Source organism: Trachinotus anak, unplaced genomic scaffold, assembly GCF_046630095.1.
Source record: "Trachinotus anak isolate AG129_WGS33_773 ecotype Australia unplaced genomic scaffold, CSIRO_AGI_Tana_v1 ptg000009l, whole genome shotgun sequence".
Lineage (NCBI taxonomy): Eukaryota > Metazoa > Chordata > Actinopteri > Carangiformes > Carangidae > Trachinotus > Trachinotus anak.
In genome coordinates, this window is record NW_027273860.1 from 19,824,018 (window position 1) to 19,851,740 (window position 27,723).

The 27,723-nt window shown below is 42.7% G+C and overlaps 1 protein-coding gene across 1 annotated transcript in view; it reads right to left on the bottom strand.

Annotated features, from left to right (window-relative positions):
* The window catches only part of LOC139625582 (partitioning defective 3 homolog), a 358,479-nt gene that overhangs the window by 136,297 nt on the left and 194,459 nt on the right, over window positions 1–27,723 (bottom strand). Inside the window, exons 13-15 of the mRNA XM_071485696.1 lie at window positions 18,398–18,586; window positions 17,777–17,947; window positions 3,769–3,916 (exon numbers count right to left, since the gene is read on the bottom strand). Of these exons, the coding sequence (XP_071341797.1) occupies window positions 3,769–3,916; window positions 17,777–17,947; window positions 18,398–18,586 (508 nt within the window). The remainder of the gene's footprint in view (window positions 1–3,768; window positions 3,917–17,776; window positions 17,948–18,397; window positions 18,587–27,723) is intronic.

Genomic DNA, 27,723 nt, shown 5'->3' on the forward strand with positions numbered 1-27,723 from the left:
GAGCTGTGGATCCAGCCCCCGGCCATGATGCTACAAGTCATGGTATGTGCATGTGTGAAGCTAAAGCTGACAATATCGCAGCATTTCATGGCTTACTGAAGCAAACGGGGAATGGAATTACCTCTTGACTATTGATTAGCTGAATGTGTGCACACAAAAATATACGAACACACACACACACACACACACACACACACACTGCAGCAGATAGTTCTGAATGACAGCCCAAAACACCAGAGGGAAAAGTGCCCTTACAATCAATGTGACGGCACTATACCAGCATAATAGCACCTGTCTCCTGTGTTATTTTGAGCTTTTCTTCGCTGTTGCCATGGTAATTATAATTTCTTTTTCTTTCTTTTTTTTTCTTTTTAGTGTAAGAACCAAGAGCTATTCTTACTGTTTCAGAAGAAAGGCAGCAAGCTACCTGTGACTGCTGGGAGTAGACAAGACCGGTCCATACCGATCAATACCTGGGTAAGGTGAGATAAGGCATCCATAGAACGTGGCAGCTGTTTGCTCTTTTTTTAAACTGAAAATAGAGAGCGTAGAAACAACAATCATGGGTTGGCAGAAATATGGAGTTTACAATTTCATCATATTGACTTGCTGCCATCTGCGATAACTCACAATCAAAGTCGTGTCTTAATTCAGGAGCAGCGAAACCACTCCATCCCATTTCTCTCTGTGCCGTGGTCCATTTGTAACAGCACAGGCAGTGTAATGCAGCACAGCAGCAGAGCACAGGGGCTGATTTGGTTAGAGCTCCTCCGTAGTCTTTTAAGAAGTCAAATGCCTCCGAGTTTTGTAAGTAAACACTATTTGCTCAGAGGAAAAACGTCTGGCTCACATCAGTGGGAATTGTGTATAACCTGATGGAGAGGTTGTACGTGAGTGCGCCTGTGTGTATGCACTGCAGCATGTGTGCCGGCTGAACACATCCCAAACTCCACACGTCTGGCCTTCATGATTCAGTAATTTAGCAGGTCCAGATAGACTCAACATCAAGCTGTCAGTCAAGCCCTGCGGCTGTGTGCTTCCTGACCTTGCAGGGCCGATCTCAGCATCTGTCCTCTAACCACAACTGTCACATCTCACGCGCCAGGCAATATGTCTGAGCCCGTCTGAAATAACATATAGAAGAAGATGGAGAGCGGAAGCAGCTACTGTCTGTCTGCCTGCCTGCAGAAATTCACCATCTCCACTACAGGAGAGAAAGTGAAGAGGCAATTTTGTGAGGTTCTGTTGTCTCCATTTCTTATTTATTAATTCAATTTACAGTGAGTAAATCTGATGGACTAAGATTTTGGTTAATTATAAATTGAACATAAATGTGTAAGATGTGTCAGGAAGATTGCGGCATATGATCAAGGTCAACTGGATCTTAGCTCTGCATTGTCAGTGGAAAAGGTCATTGCTATGTGCTTATCTACTGTGCTTTAATGCATTTCAGGAACAAAACAAAACGCATCCTCTGCATCTTCAGTCAGATTTAAGTGGAGAAAATCAGATCAGATACACTGGATTTGACTTTTCCCAGGTGCCAAAATCTACCTCAGTGTGGCAGCGTTGTGTTGCCATCATGAATGTAAACTCATGTCTGGTTGCATCAGAAATTTAAATAACAGAATTGTGTCGGTTTAAAAAGAAGAAGACCTGTCACAAAATGTAGGCACGGGTTAATAAGGGCACGACTCAGAGACAGCCTGAAGACATGGGAGAAAAGGAGCCGATATTTTTTCTTGCTGAGAGACAATCCGAGTCAAAGATCTGACACTCTGCTGAGCTTCGGCTGTGATAACTTAGTGCTTTAGCGCCCACTCCACCCCCACCCCCTAAAACTTTTCCACTTGGCTCATTTGACTCCCACTCCGCAGGATGAGATGAGCGCTTGGCGTCCTTGAACTTTCAATGGTAAGAAACTTTTCCATCAGCCCACAGACGCCGCTTATGATCACAGCAGCGTTCTGAAAAGCCAGCATCGGGAAAGCAAGTGGCATAAAAAGGCCAAACTGAGAAGAAAACTCCACCAATTTCAGAACATTTGATTCGGGATGGCGGAGTAAGACATGATGAAAGAGCAAAAAAAAAGAAAAGGGGAGACAGGGAGACAGAGGGAGAGAGAGTGTCAGGGGCAGGCCCTATTGATCTGGAGGCTTAATTAACCATCAGATGCCTCTGACACAGCCTCTGATCTTCTATGATCAGTAGCAGAGTGGCACCACTCTGGGGGGAATGGTGGGGAGGGGGTAGGAGGGAAACAGGAGAACGAAGGGGAGAAGGGTGGAAAGGGACAAAGTGTGGATCATTGACAGATTACAAATGCACTCCATCCGAGCGGGAGGTGGAAGTGGTAACGGGGTGGGAGGTGAAAGGGGAGAGAGACTGAAGACAGGGAGATCGTGAGGAGACAGGTCATGAGAGAGGGGAGAACAACGTTGAAAGCAAAGAGAAAAATCGGTAAATTGGTTAAAAACTTGATGAGCAAGACGATGTGAAAACCTGGAGGGGATGGGAGGGTAAGATGAGAAAAGTGCCCTAGTGTGTGTGTTGAGAAAAAGGGTGTGGATACGTGGAACTGCACTGCATCGTCTCCAGCCACGACGCCCTCCCTGTGCTGATGAAATTACCTTCAGCCTCTGTGTGTGTGTGTGTGTATATGCATATGTGAAAGGTCTGTCGATGTTGAGATGACAGCAGCGACTGGCTGAGGATTGAATTGCCAATTCTAATACACCTGAAGAGCTGAGATCTTAGCCTGCTGATGTCAGCCTGCTGGAATGGGAATTGACCCGAGTGAAGCCGGTCGGGAGTGGAGTGAAGGTGGGGAGGATTGGGGATGACGTTAATCCCTGAGAGGTTTGGATAGTGAAACGGCATAGCTCGGGAGGCGGGATGAGGCTTTGAAGGTGATGCTGGCTGGGTGGTTTAAGGGAAGCAGGTAACAGTAGTGCTTCACAGGGGGAAGTGGTGGATGTTAAAATTAATCAGCAAATGTCAGATTACACAGATCCATGAGGAAAATACATGCACTTCAATAGGAACCCCTGCGCACCTGCTTATTCATGAAATTAACAGCCAATCGTGTTGCAGCAGTAAAGTGCATAAAATCCTGCAGATACAAGTGAGGAGGCTGCATTGAGTATTTCTGAAACTGCTGATCTCCTGGATTTTAACACACAACAGTCTCTAGTCTCTAATATGTCTCTTTTTACTCAAAGTGGAGGCAAACACAAAAACCATCCAGTGAACGGCAGCTTGGTTCACACTGGTTCAAGCTGACAGAAAGGCTACGGTAACTCAGATAACCACTCTTTCCAAATGTGGCCAGCAGAAAGGCATCACAGGATGCACAGCACGTCACCAGATCTGAATCCAATACAACACCTTTGGGATGTGGTAGACTGGGAGATCTGCAGCTGCACAAATGATGTGATGCAATCATGTCAACATGGAGCAGAATCTAAAAGGAAGGTTTCCAACATCTTGTGGAATCAATGTCACAAAGAACTGAGGGTGTTTGAGAGCAGAGGCAGGAACTGCCCAGTGTTAGCGTGGTGTTTCTAATAAAGTGCTTGGGTAGTGAATATTCAATGAACAGGAGGTTAGTAGGTCAACCACACTTCCCATCATAGTAAATGGGGAGTGACTGGCCCCCTCCAAAAAAAAAAAAAACAATTTGTGGAGTCATTTTGTCGAGTAGCACCTGAAAGAAACACAAAGGCGTTGAGAGAGGGAGTGAAATAACACAGCTAATATAACACTCACCAATGCGTCCAATCACATTAGCCCGCGGTGTTGAGATGTTGTCCAAGCCCTCAATGGTTTCATACAGGGAGTGAGAGATCCGGCGCTCATGGTTGTCCAGTAGAGAGTTCATGGGATGCTCTAACACTGGAGGGCTGCCAGGGCCTTCCTACAGAGACCGGGACAGAGAGGAAGAGCAGGCACGGGGGCTTAGTAAAGGAGGCAAAAAAATGTTCTTTTTAGTCGAAGAACTAGTTGTAAAATATTGTTAAAAATCCAATGTGATTTTTTTTTCACCAAATACAATATGTTTGCATTGCTTACAACAACATTTTATAGCAAGGAAATGAAAAAAATTTTGATGAGTTTGTTTCAGTTTCATTTTGTATTATTCTATAGCTGTGTCCCAATTCAGGGGCAGCAGCCTTCAGAGGACGCGGGCTACCAAGATGTGGCCCTTTGTAGCCGTAATAACTGAAATGAGACGGTCTGGCCTGTGGAGGATTTTTGCTTTGCATCACCAGCTGTGAATGCCCTTAGAGTTGCATCACAAAGCACGGCTCTTGTTGCCTAGCAACCTTGACAAGTTTTTCACAAAAACTTAAGTTTTTAAGACTTTTGGTTTGAACAGTTTTACCGTTAGCTGTTGAAATATGCTGAAACCCAATACTAACATTTAAAAGTGTAATTCTCTGGCTCCCTGTTGGCGTTGTTTGCTTTCACTACCTGCGCTCAATGAATCTTGAGATAGGTTGTGCTACAAAAGATCCACCCATTGGATCCCAGGAAAAGAAGGAAACATTTCTTGGCCACATTTAAAGGAGCCTTCGAAATGGGACAGCGTAGTTGCACCACTGTGATGCAATCGGTCTTTAAATGCTGCCTCTGAAGGAGGAGGATTTGAATTGTGTGTTGTGCCTTTTAAATAATTGTCTTTTGATGTTAACAATTGTTCAAAAATTTGTTACGAATAGGAAAATGCAAAGAGTTCGACAATCAAATTCTGACACAAAAGAAGAAATGGTGTCTGCATGCTATGGCTCCTAATGTGATGCCATCAATACTCCAAATACATGGAACTGGGGCTCCAGCATCCATCTCGGCTTACGTCGGTATTTTCTGGTTCAGCAGTGTGAAACGGCTCCTCCAATAGTGCGAGCTGGATAAAGCTCCATGGATTTCCCATAGGCCGATAGACAGCTGTCTCTAACAATGAGCCCTAGTAAATGGACCAGTGACATTTGCCTTGTGGTCGATGTGCCGCACTGCTGGTTATTGAGCCCACTGTACACTCAGTGCGTGTGTCAGTCTTGACGGGGGACATAGTTAGCAGTCAGTCTTTGAGTTTGGGACCACTGGGTCCAGATACTGTGTCCAGTCTTCAAAAACCAAAAGTCTGTCAAATGTGATATTTTTAGGGTAGAGACAATGGAGCCACCACAGAAAGAGTCAGGAGGTAGAGAGGGAAAAAAAATCTCATATCCATGTGCAGAGAGTTAGAGAACAAAGCTTGGGCCTTGGCCTTATTTCCCACAATGCTTCATAGCAGCCCGTGGGCAGCCGGGGGAATGCACTGGAGAAGAAGTCCCTGTACAGGACCTATTACAGATAACTCCCTCACAGCTAGATAGTCTTGCACAGTTCAACTCAGTACCTCAAGCATGCTTTAAACCAGGAGGCTCTGGCTTATATTGATGTCTCACAATACTCTGCTGGCTCCCGGCCAAGAGAGAGGGGAGTAGAGAGACAGCAGCAGCAGCCGGAAGACAGGAGAGCAGGAGGAAGATGAGGAGAGAAGAAGGGGAAACACCCCCACCAACACAGTGTGGAGTTTCTCCTAAACAAATGGAAGGAGTAATAAGTAAAAAAGAAGAATTGCGGGGGTGTAGGAGCTGAGGCCACAGTGCAGGGTGGGTGCTGTCAAGTCGGCGCCTCATGGGAGTGGCGTGTCCTGCGAGACGCATACCAGGCTAGAGGGACTTACTGGCTGTTTAATATAAATGAGAGGTTTAATGAGGTTGAGAGCGCAGGACTTTATCGGGACAGTGTGCTGATAAGAGCGAGGAGGGAAAGAAGCAGTGTGTGTGTGTGTGTGTGTGTGTGTGTGTGTGTGTGTGTGTGTGTGTGTGTGTGTGTGTGTGTGTGTGTGTCTGTGTGTGTGTGTGTGTGTGTGTGTGTGTGTGTGTGTGTGTGTGTGTGAGAAACAGGGTGGGGGCAACGCAATTACAATCAGAGCCACGGCCGCTGCCAGCCTTATAATAAAAAGCGTGTCCCTGGATGATTCAGGCTCAGTAAGGTTCAAATTGTTTAAATGAAGATTTATTCAACTCGTTTCTCTCTCCGTAACTCAACACCTCCGGACTTTTTTAATCCGTTTCAGATCTGGCAGAGACTTGTCATGAGCTGACAGGAAGTTAGATGGGAGGTTTCAGATAACAGGTAGGCAAATGTGTGGACACAGTGAATCAGAAGGAGGGCAGCTAAGACCCAAATAATAACAAAACTATGTATAGGGTGTGTCAAGTGGAGCAGATCTTAATGTCACTGTCTTCTTCTATCTCTGACAAGTGAACAGGCTTATTTTAAAAATATTCATTGGCTTCTATGACAAATAGACTTTGGAAACCGCTTAGCACAGAGCCAAAATGGCAGCAATTTCATCTTTGTGTATCCAGTATTAATTAAGTCTGCTTGTGTGCATGCTAATGCCTTAGCACACTGTCCGTGTTTAGGGGAGACCGGGGCTGGTTGGCAACTATTTTCTGCTCCTTTGAAGGTCACATAAACAAAAATGTAACATCAAAATGTTCGCTTTCTGGCCGCCCTGGTGGCTCACCTGGTAGAGCACACACCATTTGGGCCTAGTCCTTACTGCAGTGGCCCGTGTTCGAGTCCGGAACTTAAAAACATTATGTTTTGCAAATGATTTGTAGACCCACTCATAATATCTTCATGGCCCACAGGTTGGGATCCACAAATTGGACTGATGAATTACTTTAAAATGTTTGTTTTTAAAAATGGGAAGATATTCTATTAAATATTCATGTTCTCTTGTTATTGTTTGAATGAAATTCTCATATTGTTTCCATTGGCTGCTTCACATAAATTATGCCCGATACAGCAGAGAGTGAAAAGTGCGGCGACCAACCCCAACCTCCCCTCCTGACTGAGTAAACCCCAGTGTTTACTGACCGGTGTCGCCTGTTAATCAGTCTTCAACATACAATATCTAAATTTCTTCTGATGCTCAAGAACAAATACAATGATGACATACACAGAGTACATTGGTACTTAGCGTAGACATCAATAGCCATAATCATCTGAAAATTGCCAACCATAGAAAAATCAACAAAACAATCTGTGGAAGAATAAACTGTGGTGTTATCACAGTGTTCAAACTTCGTCTGATTTAATCCCTAAACAACAGCAACAGGAAGTTGATGGAGGAGTCTATTTGTCCAAAAGTGGATGTGTTCCTTTAAATCTTTCAGTGGTGAGATTTCAGTCCTTTCTTACCCCCGGTTCTCATCACTTCATCATGTGTTTAATCTGTCTTAATCTAGTCATTTTCAGAGTGGATTATCCTGTTGACTGAGGGGGAGGGCAGAGCACTGTGACTTACACGGAGCCCAGTCAAGATCAGCTGCTGCTCAGTGACTGGACTCACTAAGCATGCCTGTGCTTGTGTGTTTGAGGTAATGCTGTTATTTGTGTATGAGTGACTGTAGCGTGAGAGTGAGTGTGTATATGAAACTGTGTTTACATGCATTTGTGTGTGTGTTTATATGAATTTGTGGCTAAGTGCAGAGTCATGCGCAAATGTGTTTTTGCCTGTGCATCAGCGTCTCCCTGACCTTGAGTGTTTGGTGAAGGAGAAGAAGCAGTGTGTTGACAGAGCTGGACTTAAGCTGCCAACTAAGGCTAATAATGTCTAGTCCATGGCCATTTCCTGGCCTTCTATCCTGGTCTCAGCCTGTTGCTCTGGCCCTAATCCAGGCAACCTCCACTATAATGCTGTAATTACAGTCCCTAAGCTGCTGCATCCTGCCACGGGCACAGCTCACCTCTCTGCTGCCTGGAGCCCCCACTTTCATTAGCTTCTCACATCCACCTAGAGTCTCATCTAATTCCAGTGCTTTGCAAAGTGGACTCCGAGGTGTTTTAGGAGTTCTGAGCAGAACTTCAATTTCACCAAGATATCACACAGACAGGAAATCAGCACAACAGAAGAATATGTGAGAAGAACCCCTGATCACATTTCACTGCTGCACCACTGTTACCAACTAACCAGTATAGCGCACCATGTGGAAAATAAAACTACAGCCATGTTAGCAGCTCTGTGAAGCTGTACTCAGGCCAACCTGATATCAATGCTAACAATGTGCTCACAATATCATTGCTAACATGCTTATTTGAGCATGTATATAAATAATATAATGAAAAATTGTAAATGTTGAGATTTTACTGGATAAGTAAAAAAAAAAATTACCCACTGGCAGCACTAGAGGAAAAGTAAGGGGATCACCATAGTCATTAGGCTTCATCCTCTGGGGATCATGAATGTCTGAACATCCTTTCATGGCAAACTGTCTGAGTACTGTAGAGACTTTTCAGTCTGAACCAAACTGGTGGACTAATACTGCCATCCTTAGAGCCACAGTGGCAAGGCTAAAACTTCACAAATTTAAACTCAAGGCATTCAAAATTATACGCAACAGCTAACTTAACATGATATATTACATTATTTTTTCCTCATTGTTGGCTAGCAGGCACGCTACCTTTAGTTAAACAGCTAATAAAGCATCGAACTCTTTCTTCTTTTTCTCCAGAGGGAACTGTAACAACATCAGAGATGGATGGATTATATCCAGTTGATATGTTTCCATTTCAGCTTTTTAAAAACTTTCATTTAACAAGGTTTTTAGTTACAGTTTCAGTGTTATTTAAACCATCATCTCTTCAGTAGGGATCTAAACTTCTGATTCTGACAATCCCCTGTTCATGCTGGCCAAGTTCAAGCACAGTGCAGTAGTATCATACACAGCCAACAAGCGAACACCACATTTACTATGCTGTGAAGTGAAAGGAATGTGTGTGTGTGTGTGTGTGTAGTCCTATACACGTGTGTATGTTGCTGAACAACACTTGTGTTTTCAGACACTAAAGCACACACTTCACCTCTGCAGTCCTCCACCGTGCCCAAGCAGCCCACTCAACCACCAGATTCAATATATTATTCTCTCAATTGGTCCTATTGAGTTTCCCCTGCCGCTCCTAAATGAGTTAGTCCTCAGAGAGCCGGCTGGGAATGAGGGCCCGGCAGCACTGGAATTGCATTTCTGCTGCTCTGCGATCTACTCTCCTCCATTTAGTCCCAGCTCGGTTGCAAACTGCATCTCCCAGAGTGCACTGCTCTGTGGCCTTGCCCTATCCCCTTTCCATGAATCACCCCTATTTGCAATGACAACAGGGGAGCTGTAGTTCCTACATGTCATGATCTAACTGGATTTCAATCACTCCATATTAAGGTGCAGGGGTGGGGTCAGTGCAGATTTCCATCCCGTTCTCTTGCCTCAGATGTGGGCCGGCATCTCAATGTTTTAAGGTCTCTCTCAGCAGTGGTCAGCTCAATACTAATAAAACCATAATTTACTAGGCCGGGGCTCTGATTGATAGCTCTCTCAAGGCTCTATCGATCAGCCCTTCTCTCATCCGAGTGAGCGTCTTTTGTTAGGGCCAGCCACTTCCTTCCCCTTTGTCTCTTTGCATAAACGTTCTCTTACTGACTAACAGCAACACTATTGGAATGAATTACAAACATGAGCCATTGGCATGCTGAGGAGATGACCTGGGTGCTCTATTAGATACAGAATGAGCTGTTATATCTACTCTCCTCATGGAGTTAACAAAACTACTGTGACTGCAAGCTCCTATGATGCAACAATGAAAGCATTTGCAAGTCTCTGCTGCTTGGACCGTTCTGCTGTACCCCCCTGCTGCTGCTCATCAATAATAAAACAGCGTTCTAGCTCGCCCATTACCTGACCATGCTCCCTAATGCTGTGGTTGTAAAAAAGAGGAGCAAGGTAATCTATGATCCATCATTACAAAGCAAATGGCCACAGATAAAACAATTTGCTTCTCTGTGAAACCCCATCATTAAATTACATCATTTTGATTCTACTTGGTGTTGTACATAATATTAAGTCATGTTATTATGTCAGCCTAAAAATGTGGGCTAAACCCCCCACCTACCCCCCCACCTCACTCTCCATGCTGCCCTGTCCTTCTTATGCATCATGCTGTTATGGGCCTGTCACATCCCTTCAGTTTAAAGCATTGATGTTAATTAGCTGGCATGTGTATCAAAACCTCAGCAGTAACTGTCAGCATCACTTGTGCCACATTTATATTTACATTAAATAGGCAGCACAGCATTTTTTAACTATGCTCCAAAATCATGGAACACCCTGCCAAGAGCTAGAAGAGACGCGGGCTCTGTGAACATTTTAAACGACAGCTGTAAACTTGGCTTTTAATTCATTCTCTCATATTTTACATTTCTTTCTGATTCCTGTTTTTATCTTTATTTTTTTCCCGTTTTATAACAATTTGTATTGTCTAATTTGATTGTCCTTTTATCCACCCTTATTTTATTGTACTATTCCATTTCTTATTGTAAAGCACTTTGAGCTACATCTCTTGTATGAAAAGTGCTCTATGAATAAAGTTTTTTGTTATTGTCATTATTGTTATTATTATTATTGGCTGAGGAACAGCACAACAACAGTGGGGATTTCTGTAAACATAGAGCTATGCAGTGGTTTAAGGAAAACAGGAAACCAGAAACATGTTTCTCAGGTGACTAAATGCACTGAGCCACTTTGTCTTTCTTTCTTTCTTTCTTTACATAATTGGGGTTGCTGGACTGGAAAGTCTTTCAAGTGATCAAAAGAGGGGGGAAGTCTTGACTTAAAAGCTTTACGTTTATGTCTGGAGGTGGTCGTGACAGGGAGCTCTGCTGAGACAAGCAAAAAAAAGAAAGTGAAAGTTACAAATATCTTTATTTGAATAAATGAAATCAAACAAATGGGGAGGATCACTGGACGTCCTCAGGCAGAAGCTCCAGCTCATGAATTATCATGAGAACTATATGGTGGAGCGGCGTGATGTAAAAATAGTACTCTGTGAAATTCAACTCAATCTGCAGATGTGTAGAATGAGCAAAGTATTTCTCTGGCAAACACAGGCAGGAGGATGGGAAAGTGTGTTTTTGTTGCTCTGACTAATGCACTGGTGAGTTGCTGTGGCACTGTCAGGAAAGACAAAAAAAAAAAAAAGATAACATATGACAGCCATTCTGTCAAAAAATAGTCGATTTCTGCAGGAGATCTCTGTCATAAATAACATCAAAATGCATAGAGAGGTGTGTGCGTAAATCAGAGAAATGAAATCCAGTCACAAACATGCTTATCATCATCAGCCTGTCTGCTTTTAGATGCCGCTGTGATAAATATCTTCTAAATGTCATGAACTGCTCTGGCTGTTGCAAGAGACAGAAACAAACATCCACCACTGATCAAAAGTTCAGAAACAGGATAAGGAGGGATGAGAGGGGAAGGCATGTTGTCTGAGCTCAGACATAAAATCTAAAATCAAATTATCTTAAATTCCCACTTAATACACTATTGAAATAACTTCTGATGATGTTCTTTGTTCTGCCCATACAATGGTCAGTTTGTCAGTTTCAGCCACAGCAGAGATGAACAGCTTTTTCTAACAGTTGCTAACATACATTTCTCAATACTGAGTTCACGTGTTCAAAATCTCTAACACTTCATTTTGCACGTTTACTTACTAATTTCAAAACTTAAGTTTACCTTACCTAAACCTAACATAGCACACACTTATTCCTAAGCCCTATAGAGGAATTATCTCCAACATGGATGTATGAAAACTCGCTACATCAGTTGTTTATCTTTGACATGGTGAAGTCTGGACATATCTGCAGCAGAAAGATTTTTTTCTCAGGTGGATTGAAAGTGTGATGTGGGTTATAATTTGTGGCCACATTAAAGACCCCCTCTCATGAAAATCAACTTTTTAACTTTCTTAATTCCATATGTTGTTTTTTTATACATATAACACAAGATACATCATAAAATAATCAGTCAACACCATGACTGAGTGTTTCCACTTTGAACTGCAGTGAACCAATCACAATCTCATAAAAAAAGATTCAGACACCCAGGGATTCATACCTTATATAACCTAAGGAACTAATCCTGTCAGACAGGGGGCGGGACTAAATAAACCTGAAACCTTGTCAGTACAGAAAGCCACAGTTTGCATGAGCACAACCACTAACACTTTGTCAGCCACTGCCAGTTACAAGCTAACAAACAACATAAACAAATTCAAGATGCTAACTACGCTAACCGTTCTGATATGTCTGCTGGTCTCTGATTCTGGTCTCAACAGGCTCCTCATCTGAGTCTGGGTCTGACTGAGTCTCTCTGATGTTTCCTCCTCTAATCATCTTGATACTCTCTGCTCTTTCACCTGTCAAGTTAGTTTTTATGTGGAAAACCATGTTAAACAAAATGTTAATCATAGCAGAGTATGTTAAGAATATATAGTAGTTTGTAAACTGCATTTTTTGGAAATAAATAAAATCACAACAAAGCCTACAAAAACATATTACAGCATTTGTGATCTATTTCTGTGATGTATTTACAATCCCTGCAGCAAAGAATGAAATTTCGGTTCATGCTGAATAGAAGATACTGCAAAGACAACAGTGATGCATGTCATCATGCTACATGTTATTTGTGTTGTTTTAGTTCACTGTGCTGAATAACAAACTGTTACTGTACATAAAATGTTATAACATAGTTGCATCGGTGCATTTTGGATGTTAGATTAACTGTTGTGCTGAGCTGCAGGTCAGTGAAGAAAACAGGATGAACAGTTCTGAAAAAGTGAACTCAAAAAAGAGAAATGTGGGTTACCAATTATAAAAAAAACCTATAATTAGGTCTTTATGTCACACTCTCCATACTTATTTAGGCTGCCATCTATCCATCACCTCGCTGCTGCACTTTGCTCAATATTCAGCATTTTCAAGGAAATTACTTTCAAGCCAGTGGAAAATTGCTGTTGCACGTTCCCCAATCTAATGCATAATTACTGTATCATTAAGATTTATATGGCGGAAAACAACAGCCACGCTTCCACAAAGCATACACAGGATAATGTCTTCAAATTGTCACAAACCAATGGGTGGCACTGAGAGAGATGTCAGATTTCATGTCTGAAATATTGAAAGAATTCATGAGAAAATATCAAAAGTGGAGAACAGAAAGTTGAAAATAAATCTAACAACCAAACTACTGAAACAGATTAGATTCAGTCACAGGACTCTGAACTAAAAACATGAACGATGGAGAACATTCAGGAAGTGTGGCCAAGTAAATAAATAAGTAATGGAAACCAAATGACTTTCCGTAAATTTAATTGCTTAAACACATGTGCTGATATATTAATAGAACTCAGATACTGAGGAGAAATTATACAGCCTCTGAAGCAGCAATGCAATTACAATGCTTCAAACGAACCGGGGGTGACCAATCATATCGCCCCACTTATTGGGGCAGTGTGGTAGTTTTTCAAACAGGGGCTATCTGCAGGACCAGAACAGAGGGGGAATTAATTGCTCTGGTACAGAGTGTGTGTATGTGGGTATCTGTGCTTGTGTGTGTACTGAGCATATTCAAATGTCATGGCTTATACGTTTTCTGCGTTTTCTTTGTCTTCTGTTCGATTAAACATCAAATGCATCATTAAGGTGTTGGTATTAGGATTGATTTCCAAAAGCAGCCGGAGACATTTTGCTACTTCTCCAACAGAGTTCATCAGCTGTTCTGACTTGTATTCGACTTCCTGCATCTTTGACTTACTCCTGTCAGGTGACCTGGTTGAGCGAGAATGTCCTTGTCAGGTTAAGATTAGTACTTTAAAGCTTGGCCCTTCAGTGAGTGTCCACACGTATTAGATTTTGAACCCGGCTCACGGAGACCTTCTGGGTTTGTGCTACATTAAAAACATCCTGAGTGTAAGGCAGACTTCTTTGTTAGGCTTGAATACATCCTCAATTGAGCTGAAGTGTTTTTTTTCTTTATCCCAAGGTCACTGCCACCGCTTTAATGGCAGCGAATATAGACCAGGTACTCCACCTCGGACATGGGCTTAATCGTGGGCCATCATCAGCAGTATGAACCCGTCTATTGAAGCACTTGTCTTTGCCACAGAGAGGATCTGTCCGGAAGTTCTGCTGAAAGCAAATGGGCCTCTGAGAGACCTTGGGCAATGTGTGTGTGTGTTTTTGTAGGTAATGCATTTGTGTGTGCGTGCCTGTGAAGAGGCTACTCTAGGTGGTCACACCGCCCTGACACACAATGGGTGTTTCCTGTTCATATATTACAGGGTCTTTTTCAGATGCCAGTTCTGTGCCTGGTTTGCAGTTTTAGTTTTGCAAACACCCACCAAACCAAAGAAGCTTAAACGACCAAGAAACATTACATTGCTCTGCTCTAACAAAGATGATCATACTTTAGCCCACAGGACCGAGCGATGATGAAATCAATGCAATTTTCATGGAGTGAGGTGGCCTGGATATGCTGCACCCGTCCAAGTCCTTGCCTCTGATGCATTAGGCTGCACTGCTCGGCTCCTCTCCCCTGCAGACAGTGATGGATCTGATTCATTTCAATGGTGGCCTCCAGTGCTCACTCCCATTCGGCTGGGTGACAGTGGCAAACTGGCGCTGGCTTGCCACAAATCTGCCTGGCCAACACAGCAGAGCAGGGGAGAAAGGGGTGGGGGGGTGGATGTAGCTGCTGGGAGCTTATGTCGACATTCAACCTCAGCTTTTGTTATTTCAGGTTTGCAACTGACCTTAAATGCTTCATTTAAAATCTTATCTTCATTCTGAGTGTGTTACAATCCTCACTTGTGACTTTATGAAACCATTAAACTTCCTGAAAACTCTGCAGATTAAGCAATGTATAATTGCCTGTAATGGGAGTTTAATGGAAGGGATCTAAAATGCACTATTACATCTTCCTTATTCTTTTTGTTTCACACACTTTCAGTCTTTCTCTGCTACATCACAGCAACGTCACAGCAACAAATAAATGCCAAGTTATATACAATCTCTCACCAAATTGTCTCTAAATGGATCAGAATCTTTAATGTAAAAATGTCATCCCCCATCCATCCACCTACAGAGTGACAGTGTAATAATAATGCGTCTGTCTGCTCTGTGTCAGTCTGACTACCTGTCTGCCTGCTGGTGAGGGATTAAAGAGGACAGGAGAGCGACTGGACCGAAGTGATAGAACTCACTGAACCTTGGGGCTGAGCTATCCCGGGAGGGACATGTGTCCTCTCCCTTAGTCTGGAGGTGGGGGAGGAGGGTGGAGCAGGGAGAGGGGTGGGAGAGATAAAGGCAGAATGAAGAGAGAGAGGCATGTGGACTGAACGCAGCCCTGTGTTAAAAAATGCAAGGTGTCTGCGTTGGTGTTGCTTCAATAACAGTGAAACAACAAAACATAATCCAGGAAGTCTGGTTGGAGTCAAAGATCCATGGGTTTTGTAATATACCACAACACTGCACAGGGGTTTATAATCCTGTAAAAGTGAAGACTGTTACTGACATTATTTAATCTTTCATCGAGACGATCAAGAGGTAAACAGCAGAAATATGGTGGTACAACGTAATCTAACTCTGAGGGTGATTTGTCTTTTTCTTTTGTGTTTTTTGTTGTATCCCTCCATGTTGTCATCACTGCTGTGTCAACACAGTGGTGTCAAATGAATCATGGAGATGCAGTTTTTTTCCATGCAGCAGTCCTGTCTGTCTGTGCGCAGTCTAAGACTGAAGAGGTGGGAAGGCGGTTTAAAGGAGCTGTTTGTATGTTTTGCTTTTGCTACATAGCCAACGTTGGCATCAGCTAACAGCTGTTTACCCACCAGTCTACAAGAAATGTTGCGAGTTCAGCATCAAACTTCATTCCTTTACTCACCCAGAGCATCTCCAGAGGTGGAAAGCAACACCAATATTAACTCTTGTCTCTATCACATCTTGTCTTTGACTGAAGTTAGCATGCTAACCAGCTAGCCCCAGCCTGTCTCATCACTTTCCGATACCGAGTCACTATGGCCTCAAATCTGTCCCCAGATGTAGTGCTGTTCAGAGGTATTATAACCTCTTGTCTTGGAAATGCAAAAATGGCTAAAGCTCTTGTCAAGTGACAATCACCACCACCCGCAAAAAAACACATTTGGTGGCAGAGAAAACTTGTAGATAGCCCCTTAATTTCTATGAAATTAAAGTGATAGGACATAAAGGAAGGTTTGACTGAATGATGATGGGAGTTAACAGAAAACGATTCTTGAGTTGATGCATTTTAAAGTTGTTATGAGGAACATTTAGCTTCTTAAACAGCTTTCAGATTAAACCTGCTGCTTCCTGTTTTAGAATAACAGTTGTTCTCTCTGTTACTGGACTGTGTGACTTTGTTTTACCAGACTCATCAAGGAATGAGACCAAGCAGCACTTTACATCAGTTAATATACAGATGAGACTGGTTGACTGTGATTTTTAAATATTGACTTTTGTATTATTTGGAAAATAAAAGCATTTTGGCAGATGCAAGCAGTCTTCATAATCCCATTACAAAACTAAGAAAGACACTGTAAGAGGCTTTGATTGTTGTGATTTTGCAATTAAAGGCAATTCACGATACCTGTGGAAATTCAACTGTCCCTGGCTGTGTTCATCCCACGTTCTACCTTTTCCACTATGGAGCACCATGAGTTGAGGGAGAGCAGAAGGAGGTTGAAAATTAATATTAAAACATGGAGAAAAACAAGCTCACGGGGCATCAGGAGGACGATGTACAGTGAAGAAGAGAGAGACAGCGCTTGGAGGATGAGGGTTAGCAGGGAGGGTGAAGGGCACAGAAGGAGGACGGGGCTCAGCGTGGTACTCCAAACTGACACACAGCCACAGGACATGGGCTCCAATTAGAGTCACAGCAACACTAATCAAACCTGATCTACAACCTCTGGCTGCAGGGCGACTGAACGTGTGCGAGTGAGTAGAAGCATTTACAATCCTGAAATACAGTCACACTGTACTTAGCATCTCACAGTCAGCTAAATCATGTTTGTATTCAGCTTGTTTTGTTTTTTTTTTTATTCCAGTCTGTTAAAGAATACAGTTTATTCTTAAAGAAAGGTGGTCTGGGATTAGCTCTGTATCACAATGGACATTTCATGAAGTTGAAATCCCCTCGCTTTCAATATTCTCCACTGTTGCCTCATGACAAATATTCACCAAACCGCAATACATATTCCTTTATCTGCCTATCCTGCAGTGTTATTCCGCAGGCCTGTCAATCATAACTCAGTGAAGTGCTTCTTAGATATCATATCAAGGCCCACCGTGGGCACAGAAAATCACACAGAGAATGAGGGGAAATATGAGACGTATCACCTATCTCACACAGGAAATGGGACTGTTTGAAGATTTGCATGGTGGTGTGGTCGCTTCATAAAGGTCCTCCTCGAGCTATCTCAAAGCTCCAAAAACCTATGGGGGACAGATTACGGCTAGTGGCAAGGCAGAAGAAAGCTGCTCTCATTTATCATTCAGTGTGGCTGAAATGTAGTCATTCCTCTTCTTCATTCAATGTGTCTTCCACTTATTCACTGACAGCATTTAAATTAAAGCAAGCATGTGTGTTTGTTGAGTGTGTGAACAAAATGTACTGTACATGTGTGTACGTGTGGGGAAAGTGAAATACACAGTCTATCTTAAAACTAGAGCAGCTCATAATTAGGGTAATATTAACGATATCTGATTTAAAAAATGAAACAAAGGCAGACCAATTAAATCGCACTCCTTGTGATGCCAATTAGTCCCTAGCACATCAGTGTGACTCCTCCCCGCCTGTTAGGCTACCTCATTGTTTTTGGCCAACCGCCGGGCCACGATGAGCTGGATCATCCCTCGCTTGTTGCCCTCCACAGACATGGATTTGCGCAGCGTTTCCATGGCTTCCTGGTTGGTCTTCCCAAGCAAAGACTCTCCATTGACTGCAATGAGTTGGTCATTGACATGTAGACGCCCATCCTGTGGACAAACACCATCAGGGGAAGATTAGATCTGGCTCATAATATACTTGTGAATACCCTCATCATTAGTTAAATCAGTAAAGATACTACATCATAAACTTGTTTCCCTATTTATTTTAACCATTAATGATGCTGTAATTTTCTGGTTTCAGACCTCGGAGTAGAAACTGTACCAAACTCCCTGCAATCAAAAACAACTGGATTCAGATTTAATGTCCTTTTTTGAGGGAATAATAAAATGCTACAGAACATTGCTGCCACAAGGAAAACAATCACAACATGGTTGTCATGCCATTCATAAACATCATGTGACCACTTGAAAAGCTGACTTTGACTGACTGACTTTGATTCCAACATACAGCATTTCAATGGGCAGCAGTTCTACAGCAATGAATGAAATCCATAAAGGTAATGGTCAGAGGATGAGTGGGTGGGAGTAGTTACTTGCCTTGCTAGCAGCCCCTCCATTGATAATGGATTTCACAAAGATGCCCAGATCAGCATGGTTTTCCTTGGACCGGTTACCCTTGACACTGACACCCAGGCCTGCAGAGCCTGAGTCATTCAGGGGGATCTCAAAGGTCATGAACTCTCGCGTACCATCAGGGGTCAACACCATGTCGTCTTCCTCTGGCTGCTGAAGAAAGAGAGAGAGTGAGGTCTCTGTGAGATCTATTTTATTCTATTATCTGTTGGCTTTCAAAAAGAAAAACTGAGTGAATATGTGTGCAGCTCTCGCACTGCTGATGTGCTAATTAACTTTTTTAAAAGACTGAAAACGAACAGGCATAAAAGTCTGCACCCAGCTCTTGAGTCTTTTGGGCTGTGATGACTCAATTTACCAACCAAAGATGGCAAACAGTTATTTAGCCCGACCACAGTGTCACTGTCACATTCAAATGCCTGTGAAGACTATCTACCTTTAACTTTGGCGAAAAGACAGAAAAACAAAGAGACCCACAAAAAAAGAAAAAAAAAAAAAAGATTACAGAGAACAGTGGAGCAAAAATTGGAAAAAAAGAACAGGGATGGTGAATGACAAGAAAATGGAAAGCAAGCAGGAGACAAGATAAAGAGGGGTAAGATGAGGGGAGCAGGAAAGCGAATGGATGGCAAGCATGTCACACATCTCAGGGCTGTCACTGTCAATTGGCCATACTGTCTAGCCAAGCGCTGCTAATTTCTTTCCACCGCCATGAGCTCGGTGTTGAACAGTGGGGACAGCAGAGAACTTTGGAAACGCCAGGTAGCAATTTGATGCTCAAACAACAATGGCTTCCTTTGAACAACAGCCCTTTGAAGGATAATTTGTGACACGTTAAGAATGCGACCTTCTTTCCCCCGTGCAATCCACGGGCCTTTTGATGAAAATTACCGCAGTAGCTTTATGTCGCAGGGACCCACACTGCAGATCTTCATGCATGGTACACAAAAGTGGTTCATTTCAGCTGCCAGAGAGGTGTGAGAGAGTACTGTTGAGTGTCTAACACCCAATGCGATCAATTCAGCTGGAAAATAGTCCATCAAACAACCACTCCAGTTACTTTCCTATCTATCTCCACTGGTATCTAACAAAGAGCATCTGTAAAAAATAACCAAAAGAATAGTATTTGTGTATTTTTCTTCTTACTTGCAGCCAAACAGAAGGGGAAAAGAGGCGTGAGAGAAACCAAATGTTCCTGAGAAAACACCTGAGGCATCAAGGAACTGGCACTTTCTTTTTTCATGTTGACTACGAGAAAACTTGGTAAAGATGTAAGGATGTTTAAAAAGAATTTCCATTCAGTACTTTGGTGCTGATGAAAGGTTTTTTTATAGCTATAGCCAAGATAATGTATTAAAATCTACAACTTTGATTTTAGTTCATAGTTGTTCAAGCCAAACTGTTTGATAGAAGACAATAAGACACCGTCTTTCTCTGTACATTTCTTCCAGACACTGGCAACAATGATAACAACTATAGTTTCAGGACTCATGTGCCTCATTTAAAGGAACATCAGCTCATCGTTGAAGTGATAATATCCCATTCTCTTTCTCCCACAAACATTTATATTCAGCAGATAAGAGCTGACAACTGTCCGACCACAAGCCCGCTCAACAGGAAGCATGAGAGCAGTGCTGCAATACTGTGATTGGCCAGATAGTACTGTACATGTGTAGTTATTGCCATGGCTGCCAAACCCACATGAACAATACTGGCGGCCAGAGCAATCAACCCCAGAAACCTCTTTAAATAGACTCACATCAATACACACACACGTGCACAACACAACCAGATGGATGGCAGCCAGGTGCGTGCCCTTCACAGCTGCTCAGATGAAGAGTGAAGCCAAGGAAAGAAGGGAAAGCTAGACCATAAGGTGTTTTTTTTTTTCTTTTTCTTTTCGGAGGCTGAGGAGTTATTAGGATGCAGCGGTGCGTTCAGGTGGAGGCTCTTTTCAACACCCTCTGACTGAGCCCCTATTCTCCAGACGGCCATCCTATCTGCCCCCCCTTTTTTCTTTCTCTCTGCTTTTCTTCTTCTTTCAAAATGGCAGTACACCTGTCTGTGCAACTTGCCAACTGAGATTTGTCCCTGAATGGACCATTAGTAAATTCACACCGCTGGAATTCATTTAATCGCTGTGCATTTCAACAAATCTCATGTATTACAGAAATCACTGACTCTTGTCGGGAAGTGACCCTTTGCTTCCCCTCAGACAGCTAAATGAAGCTGATACGGGATAGAAAAAAAATAATTGTTCAAAAATATGATAAATATGATAAATATATCAACAATGTTTAAAGGTCCCATGTTTTACACTTTATCTGTGTTTTATTTGAAGTCTTGATATCCACAAGAAGATATATCTGCGGTTTTAAAAACCAAAAACCATCTCAGTGTAGTTTTACATCTCCTCTCTCAGGCTCCTCTCTGGAGCTCTAGTAACAGCAAGTCGGTGAGTCAATCAGAAGAGAGGCTCTAAGTGGGTCCAGGGTGGTCCAGGTGGGCGGGGCTTGGGGCATGGCTGAGGGCGGTGGTTGTTTTGTTGTGACATCACAAAGTTACAGAAATCCTGACGGCTTGTTTTAAGGCTCAGTTTCTGAACTCAGGCAGACACAGTATTAATATAGAACCTAGTAGGGTTGCACATCTCTCTGTGATAAACGATTCGATATGCATCTAGATACACAGGTTACGATTCGATTCAAAAATGATGTCCTTTTATTACAGACCGATTCGATACGAATCGATTCCATACAGTGTAAGAACGATAATTGGGTTACAGGCCGGAGTCAGTTATAGTTTAACCCGCTGACACAGTGAAGGTCATTCATCTATAAAATAATAAGGCGGTTGTTGTGAGCAGATGTCGTTCCTGAGACACAGCGGGACCGCGGATAGAGTGCACGTACACAGTGCTGACGTCACTCAGAGAAAAAAGACTTTTCTGGGCTTTGAAAAACTTTTACACAGATTAAAACCCCATGCCTTAAAAATATAAATTAGAAAGATTGATATTTGGCTGTGTGCACAGCTGGAGGTGTCCTGTTAACAGTTTTACAGGCCTCTCTTTTACTATTGCTGTCTATGGGAAAAATGCTTTTTGGGCCGCAGGGGATTTTCCGCTGCAATAACGAGTGGCCACTGGGAAATATTGGCTGCGAGGCTGAGCTGATAATACATCCGTGGTCATCCCTTGTTTATCACTCACGCTAATACCAGCTAGGCAGCTACGGCGTTTTGCGGGCAGCCTCAGCTCTCACGTTGTTTTAGAGACCTGCCACGTGTGTAATGCCGCCAACCGATTCAAAGTCTCGCGATACCCGATCCATGACTCTATAACCGATTCCTCTAGGACAGCGGTTTTCAAAGTGTGAGGCGCGCCTCCCCTGGGGGGCGCCAGAGGGCTTCAGTGGAGGCGCGGCAAGAGAAAAAAAACAAACCTGAAAAGAAAGAAGAGTGTATACGTCTGGCGAGGGGCAAAATGGATCGTTTTTTAGTATCTAAAGTGAAAGTGAGAGAGGGCACAGAGTCTGGGGTGAGCAGAAAACGGAGGAAGTATGACCCTGATTATTTAAAGTTTGGCTTTTGGTGTATTGGTCCTGATGATGCTCCGCTGCCACAGTGTGTCATCTGCAAAGAGGTGCTAGCTAACGACAGCATGCGACCATGTAAACTCCGGCGTCATATTGAAACCAAGCACCAAAGTTTAACGACCAAGCCGCGGGAGTTTTTTGATCGGAAACTTAATGAATTGCGGTCACAGGAGAAAGTCATCGAGTCGTTTGGCACCGTGAACACCAAGGCAACCGAAGCATCATACCGCGTAGTGTTACGCATCGCGAAGGCGGGGAAACCCCCCAACACCAGGATTCACGCATGATGTTGAGACCGCGATATGAAAAGCAGCGCTGTACATGGTGCGCAGTGATGCTAAAAATCTCTGAGGTTGATCTGTTTATTATTTGATTTGAGGAATTGCACAGAGGCCTTAAAATGAATGTATTCAAAAAGATGTAAAAAAAAACAACAACAAACAAACAAACAAAAAACTGTTAAAATGTGAAAAAAAAGATGTTAAAAACATACAGATGTTAAAATGTGTGTTTAAAAAAGATGTTAAAAACATACAGATGTTATACTGTGTTTAAAAAAAAAAGATATTTAAGCACATACACAGATAAAGATGATTAAGATTAAGATGTTTACAAAAATAAAGATGTGTATAACATTTATTGTTTAAAACCTTTTTTAAGCCTGTGTGGAACATACAAAGTAACAACAATAACAGTAATAATAGTAATAATAATTAGGGGGGGTGAAGGGGGGGCTCACTATCCCACACTTTGAAAACCCCTGATCTAGGAAATCATTGATAATTCGTATCGATTGAGGAGGCTGCTACCGATGCAGCCGTATCTCTCACTTGTTGAACCGAATATCGGGTCGCATCGGTTTATCGTTCACAACCCTAGAACCTAGACCTGCTTTATAATCAAAAAAGACATGGAAACCTCACTTTATACTGTATGGGACATTTAACTTTCCGTTCTTGTCTTGAACTTGTAAAGACATCCTATCAGAATCTATACCTACATAATCCAGAAGCTTTGTCAGCTGTTAAATTAGTGCAACCTTAACTAAACTCATAGCTGAGTTGAATTTCAGGTTGTGATCAGTTGGTTTCCAATGCAGGCCCCTAGCAACGCAGCTGACATACAACATACAATTTACACTGAAAGAATGGATGAATAGCCCTTTGCGTCACTGGCAGGGTGAGTCTTTATCTTTAATGAAGATGGTTCATCAAAATAAAATAAATAAATACTGGCTAAGAGTTATGCCACTGGAGAGGCTTTTAGCCCAGCAGTTGAAGATAGTAATACATTGGATGAAAAAATTACTTTGGATGGACCCAAGCCTCTGTGTGTGTGTGCATGAGTCTACGTGTGCGCGCTCTCGTCCAAAATGATGACAGAATAACCACCCACTCAGAGCTGTGTTCCGGGAATAGCAGGCCGAGGCAGAGAATGAGAGAGCAGTGTAACATTTTCATCAGACAGGAACAAGCTCCGCTAGCCAAGAATGAGTTTGTCAGGCTGCTTGACAGGTCTTGTTGCACCGATTCAGCTCAGGCAGCGCTGGATTCAGCTACCTCTGTGCAGGAGAAAAAAGGAAAGTCAACTTATTGTTCCAAGCTCAGCCCTGTGTATGCACCTGGGACAGAGAGCACAAAAGTACTGACAATAGATGAACTGATGTAAAAATACTGAAAAGGTTGCATGCTTAAATCAACTTCAACAACACTAGGTGGAAACCTAGTATAGTGCCAGCAGGTTTCAGCCTTTTACCTGTTTGCTTCTCTCCTCCTCTCTGTACACTGCTTTAATACAGCTGAATTCACAATAAAACTGGTCTTATTCACATGTTTTTCAGTTTGTGTTGTAAGACAAAGGAGCAAGTTTGAAATAGTGACTGAAATGTGCCCCATTAAAGCTACATTTGAGCTACAAAGCCATTTCCAAGCTGCTGCTCTGCTGCTGCTAAAATCCTGATTTTATAAACACGACATCATCTGACAAAATCACCAAACACATAAGTTAAAGAAAACAGCTGTGCTGTGATTTCAGCTAGAAGCTCCTTCACATCAGCTGCTGTGCAGACAGCGGAGAGGTGTATCTGCGGAGGGAAAGCCCAACCTTACGCTTGTGGGGAAATACTTTCCATGGAAAGTAGCTAAGGTTTGTCCAAAAAGACGTTAGATTTGCCAGCAGTCAAAGTCACTAAAGCAGTCTGAAAAGTCATTTAATCTAGTGGCAGAGTCGCTAAGTTGACAACACTGCTTGTTTGTGCCAAACAAGTGTCACTCATTGGTTTGTGAGCTGCCGTATTGAAGCCTCGAGTTTGTGATTTGGTCGTCGCCATCTTGGTTTTTTGAAACCAGAAGAAACCATATTTGGAAGATCTGACCTGCTATGTACTCTATCCTGATTGTCAGGCAGGTCGCCGTGAGAGGTACAGTCTGTCAATCACACATAGCCCCGCCCCAATGCATGCCCTGCTTTATAGTCTATTTTCCTCTAAATGGGACCATAATTTAAAAAAAATAACATTGTGTTGTATTGAGTGAGACATAGAGACATTTTCCCATAGACTTCAATACAATCAGACTTCTTTTTACAGCAAGTGGAGTTGCCCCCTGATGGTCATTAGACAGAATGCAGGTTTAAGGCTCTGCATGATGCATCTAGCATTGGCTTCACTTTTCTGACCTGGAGTCTACGTCCATTTTTTTAATACAGTCTATGGTGCCAAATCATTTTGAAAGGCCAACAACCAATGGAGAAACTCCAACACTCAGCCAATGGTGTGACCTTGTCACTCATCAAACAACACTCGGCAGACCAATGGTGTAACTTCATCAGTCAGTCAATCAGCAACTGTTTGTGTTTAACATGTTTTCGTAAATCACATTCTTTTTTTCCAGGGAGGCTCACTGGCAGGAAACCTTTCACTGACCTGCTGTGACAAATTGTCTCATAAGCAGAAGGTGCTCTCACTAATAACGGCTGAATGTCTAATTCCTCCACCCCTGCTGTCTGCTAAATCCACTTGACCCAGGTGAGTTCACATACGCATACAGCACATTAAATGTTTCTACACAACCATCACATATAATTAAGCAGGAGACAAGATAAAGATTAATCTTGAAATGAATTACACCTTTCAGGCTGAGAGCAGTTTTGCCGCTTTGTATCTGTACACAAAAGCACTTTCCATTCATATAATGTGTTCACAGATATTATTCACAGTCTTTTCTTTCACAAATATAGATCTTTCCTACGCATGCACATACTTGACAATCTCATTTAGATTTATTTCATAGGTTGATTTCAAAATTATCTGCAAACATCACTTTACACTATCAAAATCTTACTGACCCTAATTTACTGACCCATACCACATAAGAATGGTGGAAAGTTTTCAATATTAAACCTTTATATGTCCATGTTTCTTCATAGTGATGTGATCTAGCTAACTCCACGAGTGTCACCGTGTTTATTCATGTCAGCCTTGGCCCTGATGTTACCCTTAGTAAATACACTTTTCAATTCTTCAGTTATTGCACAGTTTGCAAGTAGCTGTTCACACATTTGTGTAGGCATGCAGTGTTAAAACTGCCCTGCAGCATGACGTACTCTTAGCCTGCAGCAGGACTACCAAAGATCAGGTGTCTGAGTATTGCATCACATGTTTTCATGGTTTTTAAAGTCACAACGCTGCAAATATGTAATGTTATATGTAAGGCTGCCTGGTGAGTAAAAGGTGCAGCGCTGTGTTCAGGTGCTGATCATTAAGTTCAAACTTATTACTGAACCACTTTTAAGTGGAGTGCCTGTAAGAAGCCTATGTCGTTTCCTCTCCGCTCTCTCTGGCTCATCCATGCAGTCACACTCCATTATACGATTAAGTCCTTTATTAATTAACACCGTGATGGGGTAGCTCCCATTCATTACAGTCTATTGTCTGGGCAGGGGAGGGCGGTAGAGGCAGCATTTCAGCAGAGACACACGCAGGTGAACAGAAGAGGGCAGAGGAATACACTCATCACTCTAGCAAGAGCCTCATCTGCTTAATAAGCCTTTTTGTTTGTTTCTACGTCGCTTAACTTGTCACGTGCTAACAAGGAAGGTGTGTTGGATGTGCACAGGTGTGTGTCAGAGAAACAGAGCAACAGAAAAAGCCAGAGTGAGATACGAGCAAGAAAAAGGAGAGGGAGAGAAAGAGAGAGCGAGAGTGCAAATGAATCACAATTACTTCTATTCACACACACAACTCTGAGTTCTCCGCACATCACTGCCTAAAACAATTAACACTGCTGGAAACTTCTTTCCACACTTGGCCCAATTTGGTGACATTAAAGGTCATTGGAAATGAATTTAAAAAGGCTAAAAGAAATCAGCCAAGGATGTAATTGCAAAAGGGGTGCACGCGTGATAAGTATTGTAACACAAATTTCTTTTGGCGGTGTTTCTTCTCGCAACATTTTCTGACAAAGAGGCAGAATATTAAGTACCTCTAAGCCTAAAAAACAAATCCAGGCTTTTTTCAGGTACAATGAAGGGTTGAGAGGCAAGCTGTTACACAGAAGTGAAGGGCATGAAGAGCACAGCAAGCAGCGGCGGGATTGAAGTGTTTGTGAACTAACAGCACATGTTCTTCACCGGGGCATCCAACAGATTTTGACTCAGCGCTGACAAAGTGGGACTGTTTTCCTCTGGGGATGTTCTAATGAGGAACCTCATTCGGCTCATTAGGAAAACCAATTCTGTCTCTATGAGGGCATCTGAGGCCGGATCTATGGACATCACTGCAAATGCATCATTGAGTAGATCTCAGTGGGAGCAACCAAAAGCAGGTTCATACAAAGACTTGATGAGTTGATACTAGATCCTTCTGTAGGTGGTTCAGCGAACAATTAGATCAAATTAAAGAGAGCATGAGAAAAACACACTGTGACTTTGTAAGTGTGGGCTCGGAAACCGCTTGGAAATGCTGGCAAAGGCGTTTCAGCGGAACCAAAGTACAGACGCACATCATGAAGCAGATGCCTCTCATCTCAAGCTAATGGTGGATAAAAAGAGCTTTCTATGTCCAACTGCACATACACACTTCAACCCATTATGTGTTCTGGAAACAGACGCTGAATCCCCTTTGGGAGAGTAACTGTGTTGCCATAAGTGGCCTTTAACTACCTTGTTTATCGGCCTAGCACAACGCCGCGGCGCACCCTCCCGTTCTCCGTGGTGACAGCAAGCGTAATTATGGGAACAGCTGCTGAAAAGCTCTCGACGAAAACAGGTGGCGTTGACGGGACGCGCTTGGAAATCGTTAACCAGGCTGGCATTGTCTTCAGCCGCGCTTGGCAGCATTAGCTTTAATTACGACGCAGCATGTTCCTGAACTCTGCACTTTGATCGGAAAACCTTTTCTATAGGAGCCAGATTAATAACGCAGGGAGAACTCATCAGCTCTCTCCAGATAAATAGCAAGGTGTCAGTGATAAACAAGAGAAAACGGTCAAGAAAAGGAGTGAACAGAAGGAGGACAGTGCAGGATGACTGATATGTGAGTGTTTTTCTGCTCAAGAGCCAAGGATGGATTTTATGGGGCTTTCAGCAGACAATTTGGAGAAAGTGTCCACCATGAGAGGATGCTTTTTAGAGAAGGGGGGAAAGATTTTTTGCGCCATGGTAACACATCGGAGCCCTTACCTGCCAGATCACCGA